Source organism: Atta colombica, unplaced genomic scaffold (assembly GCF_001594045.1).
Source record: "Atta colombica isolate Treedump-2 unplaced genomic scaffold, Acol1.0 scaffold216, whole genome shotgun sequence".
NCBI lineage: Eukaryota > Metazoa > Arthropoda > Insecta > Hymenoptera > Formicidae > Atta > Atta colombica.
In genome coordinates this window covers 602,941-615,519 of record NW_017259312.1, presented here as the reverse complement: position 1 = coordinate 615,519, position 12,579 = coordinate 602,941, and the positions used below count along the sequence as shown (strand labels likewise).

Below are 12,579 nucleotides of genomic sequence, written 5' to 3'. Positions count from 1 at the left end.
GAGAGAGAGAGAGAGAGAGAGAGAGAGAGAGAGAGAGAGAGAGAGAGAGAGAGAGAGCAGACCGGACGTTCGTCCGCTATTGCTACTCTGTCGGCACGCATCCGGCACAAAGAGAGTAAGTGAGTATATACCACGTTGCGGCTCTGGGAAAGAGGCATCCTTTCTTTCTCTCTCTCTCTTTCCTTCCTTGTCTTTTATTCTCTTCACCCCCTCCTCCCCCTCTCTCTCTCTCACACTTCATTCTCGTCTTCGCCTCTGGTTCGTCCTCTCGTCCGGTGTCTCTACTCGCTTTCGTGTAAACGAACGGATGAGCGAACGAACGAGCGGAGGCTACAACCTTCCTTACACCAGGGCACATTATCGTAATAGCCCGACAGATTAGGATCCGGGGCTACGATCAGGTGCCCTACCGAAAAACCTGCATCTCTCGGCACCGGTTTTCGGTGCACACGCGTATTCGTGCGCCTCGCAGTCGAACTGGTAGCGTATCGGGCACACCGATTCCACTGCGGTCTATCGCATGTAGTAAGATCAGTAGCGTAGTCGTCAAGAGGCAAGCTCGAATCTCAATAGTTTGAAAATCATCACTGACCGATAAAGTGACACGATAACTTGAGCAATGACAGTTCAAAAACACATAAGTTTTTCGCAATTTATGTTTCTATTATCATAGAGAATTACGATCAATATTTTCTAAAATTATTATTAAATTTAAACATAGAAACGCGATTAGTATAAAAGCTATTTCAAGTATAAAAACTGCTTTGATTTTTAATAAAAACTGCTTTTGATTTTTAATTTGATTTTTAATGTTTCTTTATTAATAAAATAATTTATGTCATTACTATTGGCGAAAAAATTCTTGATATTAATCGCGGAATTGAAGTATCCTCGCTTATTAATATAATTATGTGTAGACCGAGAAAATTCTGTATTTCAGACTCAATTGATATTGTTATCACTTAATGATACGATTTGCTGATAATGAAAAGGACCCTTTGATTACACGCCACTGTGTCTTTTTCTTTCTCTCTTCACTACACGTATCGAAGAGAAAGAATGAAAGAACGAAGAAACGAATGAGCGAGGAAAAGAAAGAGCGAGGAAGGAACAAAAGGACGAAAGTTTTTGCCGATGGCGTGCCCGAAGATACTTAAGGAGGGAGTCAGATCAGGCTCTCTTCCCAGAAGGGAAGTGGCTGTCGGCGAAACGGGAGTCGAGAATGAGTGAGAGAGAGAGAGAGAGAGAGATGTGTGTGTGTGTGTGTGTGTGTGTGTGTGTGTATACATATAGGAGGGAGAGGCAGTTTACTGGGCTATCTTCCCAGGTGATGCTGTTACGAGTTCCGAAAACGCCGATCTTCGCACGCTACACCGTTTCACGTTCGATCCCCAGAGAGCTACTATAAATGCACGGAGCAAAACATACTCGAAGATGAATCGGTTTATAAATCTTTGCAAAGACGTAGATTTCTAAAGAGACAAATTATATTGATATCATAATTTTAATCGACACCAATGTAATAATATTACATTGAAGCAATTACGTTTTTGCATTTTATTATACATTTAAATATTTAAGCGAAAAATTTAAGAAATAATAATCACTGTTGTCAACGGCATCTTCGTTAAATAATATGTATATTTAGAAAGCATCTTTTATACAAATTCTAACAAAAGTCAAACATCCAAGGCACAAATATGCACGCGCATATGATAGTTGACGTTTCGATACGTAGACAACGTTCGGAAAGATGCGCGGAAAAAATTAATCCACGTTTACAATCGCTAGAAAGTGATTACGTTGCGCGCTACTAGCCGTGTATCGGCAAAGTTACAACTTCCTACTGCTGTTTCCCCCGGACAACATTAGGATGTACATACATACGTTTGCGATGAGAGATCGCCGCCACTCGTTTCTACTTGACCACGGTCCGCGCACGTATACCAACATATATACCCGGTAAACACCCGGCGTGCTCGAGGCCAGACCGATTCAAGGTATTCATTAACGACGCGCAGCGCCGGCGCGTAGCCGACATTTTCTATTGTTCATTCAGAAACGAGCGACTGCCGAACAAGTATCGCCCTGAGAGAAAGAAGGAGAAAAGAGCTGGCACGTAGCCAGCGGCGCTTTGCTTCCGCTGTGCTGTTTCTGCGCGAAAAAACGACGCGCCGATTATTTAGCGAAATGGATCGTAAAACCTGAACGCGGATGGATTAACTTCCGAAACGCCGCCGGCTCCGCCCCCACTGAAGGTTCAGCAGATAGAGAGATCGGTCGCACAGAGTTTTGGCGACCATGACCCAATATAGAGCCAATCATTTTTTAAGTATTCTAATAAATAATTACAATCTCCAATGTAACATAATAAAATCAATTTTAATTCATTAGACTTTTAAAAATTCGCGAAGATTAATCTAAATTGAATTCCACTTGAAGAGATTAAAATCTTTTTCCACAAGATTTTAAGAAAGTAGACTTATATTATTTTTCATTGACTTTCTTAATCGCGAGGCAAGACGTAGCCTGATCTTTTTTTCTCTCTTTTGTCGGTTGACACGTGGAGTGCGCAGGGAAGGCGGCCAATTATCGCCGTCGTTATTATCATGAAAGAAGGCAGGTGCGCTCTCTCGAGTGCATCGGGTGATGTGCAGAGAGCGAGTCGCGCCATGCAACGGTGTTCTGTTTGTGAGAAGAAGAGAGATAGAGGGAGGGAAAAAGAGAGATAGAGATAGAGAGAGACAGAGAGCACGAGAGACTGGGCAGGAAAAAGCGGTTGACAATCGACGGTGACGTAAGTCACGTGTGGAACCACGACTACTACTGGAGTTCCTTTCGCTCGTATGTGTATATGTGCATGCGTACGCATCGCGCGAAGAGCTAACGCGTTATATCAATTGAGAATGAATAGAATACTCTCAAGTAGGATGTCAGTCCGCCCAATATGTTCTGAACACATTCAGTCGACGCAACGGAAACAAATGTGACATTATACAAGAGACATTTTACCTGTATTATAATTTTTTCGATAAATTCAATTTATAATCCTTAAGAGAAATTTCACGATGAAGATTAGTGTTTTATTAAAGATTTTTTTAACATCGATAATTAATATTTCAGCGATTTAATTATTTGTCTTATAAAAAGATAAAATAAAATTTCTCACAATCCTAAGCAAAAATGGTAAATTTGACTCAAGTCTCGAAACAAGAAACTCAGAAACGAAAATTAATAATTTGAAACGTTACAACAGTCCATTTAAATTTTTTTCTCCAAATAATATATAATATACGATTTTGCACAAAGAATATACATCGACGGTTCGGGAACGTCCATATAGTACCTAGTTAACGAACCGACGATGATATTACGAGTAAAAATGTATTTACCGTTTCCTTAAATACGTGTGTTAAAGAAGCATTTAACAGTACTATGGCTGGATATATATCGCGATCTCCATTTAATTCTTTACGCGTGTATTATCCCATAATGCTTCATAATAAATAGTGCTGTCGGTTCACCGCGAACAAACGGACAAACGAATGGCACGCGAGAGAAAGAAGGAGAAAGAGAGAAGAATCTTTCTTCTTTCTTCTCTACCCCGCTGGCGCTACGGCGGATGAATGAAGGAAAGGAAGAGTAGTAATCCGATCGGCCTTTACCAAAACGAGCAACGACCGAGCGCACCGAGCAGGCGGATGTCGGTAAACGTCGTCATTAGCGACAAAGGAAACTGGTTCGCGTACAATAATGCCACTTCATGTGCACGCTCGACACATGAGGGACCGATCGATCGATCAGCTCGTCGAGCGCTCTCATCGACACGTGTAATCGTTCGTGCGCGACACCACCTTGCCCCGCTGAGATTTATAAATAACATCGCATCGGCGAGAATAAAATTAGACTGGAATAAAAAAAAAAAGGAGATTTTAAGACCATCCGATATTTATTTAAAGTCTCTTATTTTTAGTTGGAACATTTCGCGCGTATACATCGCATATGAATGATTCATTTTTATTTATGCTACATATACGTGCAAGAAATATATCGTTTGAAAGGTAATTCACCAAGATAACGAGTAATTCGATACAGAGTCTGTAATAATACGAAGTTATTAAGCTCTGTAACAGAATTAAAAACGCGGATCTTATCTCTCCTCGCGGATCTCGGCTCTCCCGCGATTATGAGAAACCGTCCTTGAGAAACGTCGCGGCGACAATTAGCGGCGGCGAGCGGGATTCCCACGAAATTTTCACGACACGCGACGCGGAGCGAATGCAACTCCGAACGCAGGTGCAGCGCGGCGCGATGCGTGCATCGGCGTGGCATATATATGCAACGTAACGTAATGCAACGCAACGTAACGTAACGCAACGCGGATAATGGGTGTATGCGTGGTGTGTGTGTGTGTGTGTGTGTGTGTGTGTGTGTGTGTGTGTGTGTGAGATGGGCGACTAAAAGGAAGAAGAGGGACGCCCGAAAGAGAAGGAGGCGAGAACGCTAGGAGCGGGGGCGGCGGTTAGGAGAGGAGGAGGTGGTGATGGTGGTGGTGGTGATGGTGGTAATAGTGGTGGTGGTGGTGTTCGCCTGAGAAAGGAAGCAGCATCCGAGCAACGCGGCAATAAAGGGCTCGTTTCGCCGGTGCGTTGTGGGTATTATATTGTGCCCGGAGCAGCAGCACGGTAGACGGAACACAATGTAAGCGGTGTATATGCGATAAAAGCCCCGGGCTAGGTATATATCCGGGACACGATGTTTGGGGACCCATCATGGATATTAGTGTAGACACTATCGTGGTATATTAACCTTTTAGGATTCAAATTAGTCTCAGACACGTCAACGAGAAATTATTTCTATTTTTTTTCTTAAATTTAATTTTAATGTTATCAGAACGAAAATTCTAATGGAATAATTTATCAATAATTATATTATATGTAGATACTAAGGCTCAAAAAATTTTTAAAATTAATAAATATGAAAGATAGAAGAACTGCGAGCCAAGCTGGATGTTTCTTGCTTTATATTATAATAAACAATATTTCTTTTATATTATTTATTATTATTATTATTATTATTTATTAATGGAATATAATTTGTTAATTTAAAGAATTTTATAAAGGTTATAAAGGTTTCGAAAATCCATTTTTCTTTTATGCAGTAGTCTAATGACTAATATAATTCCATTGTCGGTATTCGACGCGAAACGACAAATGTGCGAGAAAATGATGAACAGTGAGACAACAGATTTTCATACGTCGATGACTTTATAAAACATATACGCGCTAAGAATCCGCAGATACCTAGAAGCATATAAGGTAAACGATACGTTGACGACGATAAAATCCAGAGACTGGAGATTCTTGCCCCGTTTGGACCGCAAACGTTATGTTAGACAGAGAAAAAAAGCTTTGGCGATAGTTTAACGTTCTCTCCAACGTCTCGTCCAACGCAAAATACATGTAATTACCATACAAAATGAAGCCATTTGAATGATGCAATGCAAAAGAGATACAATTAATTTTTAAAATATTTTTTAAACTAGACGTATCGTTAAATTTTCAATTATTTTAATGGACAAATCAATATATGAATGAAGAAATACAAGTTTAACTTACCCCCTAGATATTATACGAGACGGCGTAAGAAATTAATCTGGTTTCCGTATCAACAGTCAATAAGAGTTTTATTAGCGGCATAAACACGCATGAGAAGATGATGACATGCGCACGGTAATCTCGGTTCATTCATTAGATTCCTTGAAACGAGATTTCCCACGTAAGCTTCCGAGCTTTCTCGATCCAACAGCGATCCAGTTTCACACTCTTATGAACTTTCTTTGCATTCGCAAACTTGTTCGCGCGTTTCGAGCAACTGCTTCCACGTTGGGAGAAAGCATCCGAGAGAAAAAGGGATGCCTAGATAAATAAGCCCGAGATCGAATGAAGTACCCGCTGCGTGGCGCCGAAACAGTTAAATTAAGTTTAATTGGACGACGACGACGACGACGACGATGACGATGACGACGACGACGACGGCAGTGGCGAGGGTAGGTGATACAAGGATAGGTGATACAAGGATCAACCGAACGATGTACGCGTGTGCGTGCGATACGCATGAGGGCGTGCGGCCGCCGCGTATACATGCAGCTTCCGTTCTCTCCCGTCGGCCGATTCTAATTACTGGAGGGGCCCCACGGGACTTCTCGAGGAAGAAATTAAGTGGTCTCGCTCTTCTTACCCCGTTTTTAAAGCCGATCTCGAGAGTGAATAAAGTGAAGCGGATGCGTATGCTACCTGCGCGCGAGTGCGTACAGAAAACCGTACGCACTCCGAGTTTCGCCTGGTGCGCGGTTCTTACAAGTTGTATCCGCCTCCGATAAAATTCTACATGTAATTATTACATCGAAAATTGAAATAAATGAAAATTAAGGCGAAATAATATAATTCGAAATTTCTCTCTCTCTCTCTCTCTCTCTCTCTCTCTCTCTCTCTCTCTCTCCCTCAAATTTAGCCATATTGCTACACTGAAAAAAAATATAGTCAATTTTAATAAATATTTAGTTGAAATACTACAACTAAATATTTATTAAATATAAAGATATATTTATTTGCTACAAGAAATGTTAATTTGATTTAACAATCATTTTTTTTTATTAAACAAGTATTTATTTACTGTAAGTAAATGTTTATATACGATTAGTTGACAGTATTGAACTAAATATTTATTAAAATTAACTATATTTTTTTCTCAATATAGATATCAAAGGAGCAATTGTAACCCAATTCCTTGCGTTAAATAACATTTTGATATTTTTAACTTTCACGTGTGTCACAAAATAAAAATCAATCTATTTCTATGATTAAGTTTAAAAGTCCACTTATAACGCGTACCTAGTAAACAATAAACTAAATTTGGATTAAATTTAATACATTTTCTTAAATTAAATCGTTTATTTTTGCTCCATTGTGTTAGTTAAATTGATCAAATTGGATACCTTATGAGTGTCAAAATGCATCGAAATGTAAAATTTAAGAGGAATTAATGGTAGGTCTAAGCTAGGCTCGTTGGATGCGCCCGTATATACTCGGTTACTCAAGTTACTTCCAGCGCGATGGAAGATGAGTGTACTACGGTTACACAGGAAGGAAACACTAGTGCCGTCGCCGCCGCCGCGTCGCCGCCACCCGGTATCCGCCGTCTCTTTTCTCCTTGCTCTCACTTTCCTCTCTCCTGCAACTCCTAGTCGACAACACAACGCTATGACATAACGGAGACGCGTTGTCGTAATAACGCGCGGTTACAAACGAGGAACGACCAGCAGCAATAGAGGCTGAATAGAACAATGAAAACGCGACGATTGTTCGCGGAACAACGGCCGATCTTGACGACGTAAGATTTATTACCGAGGCACACAAACACATATTTATGACCTATCGCGCAAAATTGGAAATAATGTTTATGATAAAAAAGGCAAACTCAAAGAAATGAGGTTTAATTAACGATGAAAAGTATTCGTAAATAGGACACAATTTTTCTTTGTATTTTTTTCATATGATATATGTTTGTATTTTGTAAAGTACAATATTTTTAAAACGGACAATAATTATGACAATAATTAATCGGGAAAAAAATAATTAAAAAATATAACAAAATGTATAAAATGTATCTCAAAATAAGTACACACCGTAGAGCTTTATTCTGGAGTTAAATAATTATTTTATAAATTGAAATGAATGGGAGAAACTTGATAACTATAATACACGATACCGTAAGATAATCGAGCTACCCTTTTCTCTCCCTCCCTTCTTAGCTTGAGGGAACTTTAAAGGGAAGAGAATATCAAGAGACAGTTGACGAAGGAGGAAGAAAACGAAGGAATCAACGTCTCTGGTAAGTGTCATGCTCAGAGACCGGAAGTTCCTTCTCGACTGGTCCGTGCACGAGACATCGTGTCTCTCTTATGGGCCAGCTGAACCACACATGCCCTACAATCTTCTTGCCTTCTCTCTCGCGAGCTTTTAGAAACGCGCGCAACGTCTACAGAACTAATTTTACGATAATCCTTCATTCACTTTTTACAAGCGCGCACTCGTGTTCAATATCATAGTACATAATTTAAAAAACAAAAAGAGTAAAAGAAAAAAAAAAGAGAAAATGCACTCACCGGCCGATTGATGCGTTTTGTTGTCCGCATCGTGATAAGCCTCCACTATCAACGAGAATGTACCCTGTAAATAGAAAAAGAAAGCTACGTCAGTCTTACGTGTTTCTTGATCAGAATAAAAGAATAAATTAATGAATTAATAACATCAACAATTATAATTAATAATCAGTTTGGAAAGTAAAAGGAGATTTCGAGGCGAAATTCTAGAGGAAATTAATAATTGCTCTTAATTCAGTCTCGTAATTAGATTTAGTGCTGATAACTGAAAAGATATGTCATTCATATATTTCGACCATGACTCGTACACTTTCGAAATATAACGGTAACGCTAAAGGAAATATTTTCGTGGTGAAAGGGTTAATAACAAATTAAACGTTTCGCGGTATGCTGCGTCACGTGCACACCTGCCACGCGTTGCCACGCGTCCGCCCGCCGGCGAGAACGACGAGCGTGCACATCAAGTACGAGCGAAGAGAAACGGTTACGCGTCACTGGCAAAGGGAGAGGGAGGGAATCTACAGAATGCGAGAGAGAAAGAGAGAGAACAGGAAGACGGAGAACACGCGCAAAAATCATCCCCTTTCGAGTTATCGTCTAGGCACAAGGGGAGTCGCAACCCCATGGGGGTTAACTTCCATAATCACATGATGTACCCCTCCGTCAAGATACACGTGCGCGCGTGCTAAGTGCCGACACGTGGACACTACGATTGCGTTAAGTAAATCATTACGAACTGTCAACAGACAATTTGCAAGTGCGTCACGATCGATTAACTTAATTTACGCCGATTGATTTCATATAATCTTCTATGATTTCTTGGAAATCGTTTTCGTGCTATTGGTAAACGTGTTTGAGTAAATATTTTTATTTCTTGTATATATAACTTTTTACCCTCTGTTGACAACATGAATTTTAACTCTTCCGTCAGCAACAGGAGTCTTCGAGAGAGGAAATTTTTTTATTGTTCTGGATTATATAAAAATTTGCAAAAATTCTGGAATACTTGTCAAAGCTTTAACGAGTTTTTATCATCATCATACAAGTCGCATCATTGTATTTTATTTACTTTTTATTAGGTTTAAATTTATCTACAAAAATTCATAAATTCAAAATATCGATGGTGCCTTTACAGATCCCGATGGAGGATTAATTAACAAAATAACATTTGTTCAATAAGAATAAAGTTATTCCGTCATTTTCAACCTTAAAGTAATATAAAATTTATGACAACAAACAATATCTTTTTGCAGTAACGTACTTACAATCTTAATTGTTTCTTGACAGCAGTATAACCTTTAAATATATACGTTGCTCGAAAACATAAACAATATCATGAGAAATGAATGAAATAGCCCCATTCTACCTTAAGTAATTCTAAAGATATAGGTCAAAAAGAAATCTCTTTCAAAAGGATCGAAAAGTCCTCAAATGAGACAGGAAGGGGGAATACCCGCTGTACACACATAGCTCTTCCGAGCGACGTAATTTAGGAGCTGAGAGATATCAGGTAGAGATATTCGGAATGACAGCTCGTAAATACCGTACTGATGTTCCCCGTCGGCAAGAAACCACGAAACATTATGATCACTTCGACAAGTCTCAACGAGAGAGACGGTGTTACCGTGTAATATAGCTTGCAGGCATTGTACTCTACACTACACGTCTCCGTAATGATAATACGTCGTTTAATTATTTAACGTCATACGAGCATGTACAGTAAACACAGAAAGAGAGCACCGTACGGAGCTCGTGGTATTATAACGCGACCTCGTTAGTCGTTGCCACGCGGAGAATAATAAATGTTTATATCCGCCAGCGTCGCCATTCCCGCCCGTGTTTCGCTCGAGTTCCCGTAAACGAGTCTTCCTCGGTAATCCCGTTGGCGAATGTCATCTCACACATGGAAATTTATGCGAAAGCCGTATTACACGCTCTGTGCTTTCGTCTCTCGAGCTTTCCTTTCCGTTTTGAACATAATCTCAACGTGTAAAACTAAAGCAGAGGAAAAGATAAAAAATATAACAATGTAACATCATAATCCAAATATTAAAGTATTATACATATATATTCAAGATAATTAAACCAAAATTTAAATAAATAAATATATATGTTCGGTAATGAAATGAAAGAAAATATATTCATTCAAATTTACAATCAATCAGCTTTTTCAAATAATTATTTCAATTTTCTGCAAGAAAATACATAATATTATTTAACACAGTTGAATCTGCTAGGTACACATATTTCCATCTAAATTAACTTGACTTGGTATATGCACGTACATCGTACAGGTACACGTTCGCCCTTCGCCGCGAAAGGGTTGAAGGACGCGGGAGCAATTTGTCTCTGCTAAAAGAAGCGAATGAAGAAAGAGAGAAGCGCAGCGCAGGTTGTAGTGCACCTTTTACGGCGGGGCCGGGGTACCGAATGTGCGAGATGTGCGAGATGTGCGAGATGCGGTCTGAGAGACCGGTCCAAGGACCTCGAACACGCGAGAAGGGTGAAAAAGCGACGAACACGACGGCAGGACATAGTATAGGCGTAGACGGAAGCGAGATGAGAGAAACACAGGGCTAAACCGCCTTTTTCTCTCGCGGTAAGGACGCGTCTCAAAGTTTTAGACACGCGGGGGACGTGTACTTTACGAAAACAAGAGAAAAAGACAGAAAAATCTTTGCGGTAAGAGTAACAAATCAGGAGCAAAAGAGAGAAAAGGGGAGAGAATAAATCGCCGGAGAAGACAAATGCCACCGTGATCGTCAGCTAATTTATTACGGAGGATCGGAATGAAATCGGCGAGGAATCGCGTTCGAAAAAAGGCGCGGTTCTCCGCGGGAACAATGCGCCTTGGGTACCTCTATATGGGTGTGCGTGTGCAAGTATAGGTATGTGCGTGTGCATCGGTAGGCAGCAATCGCCGACTACAAGAGCGCGGTCGCGGAAGGCAGAGGAGAAATCCACAGGATGATAAAGACGATCGGGCGAAGCCCGATGCCTGAGAGCCCGTGAGGATGCCAGGGAAGAAAGGAAACGCGAATCCTAGCTTGATTCTAAAGTCCTTGCGAACGCAAGGGATGACGAGAAGAGAGAGAGAGAGAGAGAGAGAAGAAATAATCGGAAGGTCCTCTCGGTGCGCGCGCGATAGAGCGAGAGGCCGCGTGGCAGTCAAATACAACAGAAAGAGAGACGACAGGCACGGCGTGGCCGCTATGATATAAGAACGAGAAAGAGAGAGAGAGAGAGAGAGAGAGAGAGAGAGAGAGAGAGAGAGAGCCGGCAGGCGCGGCGGCGAACGTGATAGAAGGAAAGGAGAGGAGAGGAGAGCGAGCTGCTCGCTCGCTCGGCAGTCGGTTCCCACGGCTGCGCAGCATACCTCCACCTTCTCTCGCCTCTCTTTTCCCTTCTTCACCGCCGTCAGCCCGAACACCCCGAACCTCGCTTCGTCGTTCCTCTTCTCGGGCTCGCGTATGCTCCTCTTTCGATCTCTCTCACTCTCTTTCTCCTCGTTGTCGCTTCTCGCTTCGACTCGCGCGCAGACTGTCCTCTCTATCCACCCGATTCGCCTCCTCTTCTCGTCCGCCTTTCTTTCTCTCTTTCTCTGTCGACTCGCGTTTCTTCACGTACAACAGGACGTAGCTGCAATCTCGGAGCGCGGGCGCATATATATATATATATATATATATATATACGCGCGTATTAATCATCGCGGAAGACGATCGCGTAGAGGAAAGAAGAGAGAAAACGCTCTACATGTAAATGCAGCATCGTCGTCGTCGTCATCGGCAGGGTGTCGTCGCTCGTTATCCGCGGTTTCCTCTTCCTCCTTTCGACGCGAAGACGGCCGCGAAAATTTCATCCACCGTCCTCGTAGCCGTCGCGGAAACGTGTTACCTAATCCCGAGAACGTTCATCGCTATGCGCCGAGTGGCACGTTCAGGAATGAGAGAACGCGGTAAAAATAGACGAGTCACGGAAGGACACCGCGATAGGCTCGTTGCGACTTGCGATAGTCGCGATGCAGACAATTTATGTAAAATCAAATACGCGAACGAGACTATGAAAGATATCGCAAGCAGAGTCGAAATCTCTTCAAAGTTCTATTTAGGAATTAAATAACAGTGTATTAATCGTAAGCTCTGTATTTCGAAATTAGAGAAATTGGAGGCTATGCGAATATTTTAAAAAGTAACATTAGATAATTACTCGTAAGTAGAACCAACATGAATGGCTCCCGCTCTGTTCCTTCCTCATTCGCCATAATGCGAACAAAAGTCACGCTTTCACGGGCCATCCTTAATGCGAAGCGATGTGGCCTGTTTTATTAATGCACGCTTCGATCAAGCCGGCCATTGAAGTTTCCAACTTTCGACTCATATTGTAATCAATTACGAATTATTGCACAGAAAAGTTTC

At 41.2% G+C, this 12,579-nt stretch overlaps 1 protein-coding gene across 1 annotated transcript in view; it reads right to left on the bottom strand.

Annotated features, from left to right (window-relative positions):
• Nucleotides 1-12,579, bottom strand: part of LOC108687804 (neurogenic locus protein delta) — a 42,201-nt gene that overhangs the window by 15,371 nt on the left and 14,251 nt on the right. The window contains exon 3 of the mRNA XM_018193770.1: nucleotides 8,168-8,231. Coding sequence (XP_018049259.1) covers nucleotides 8,168-8,231 — 64 coding nt within the window. The remainder of the gene's footprint in view (nucleotides 1-8,167; nucleotides 8,232-12,579) is intronic.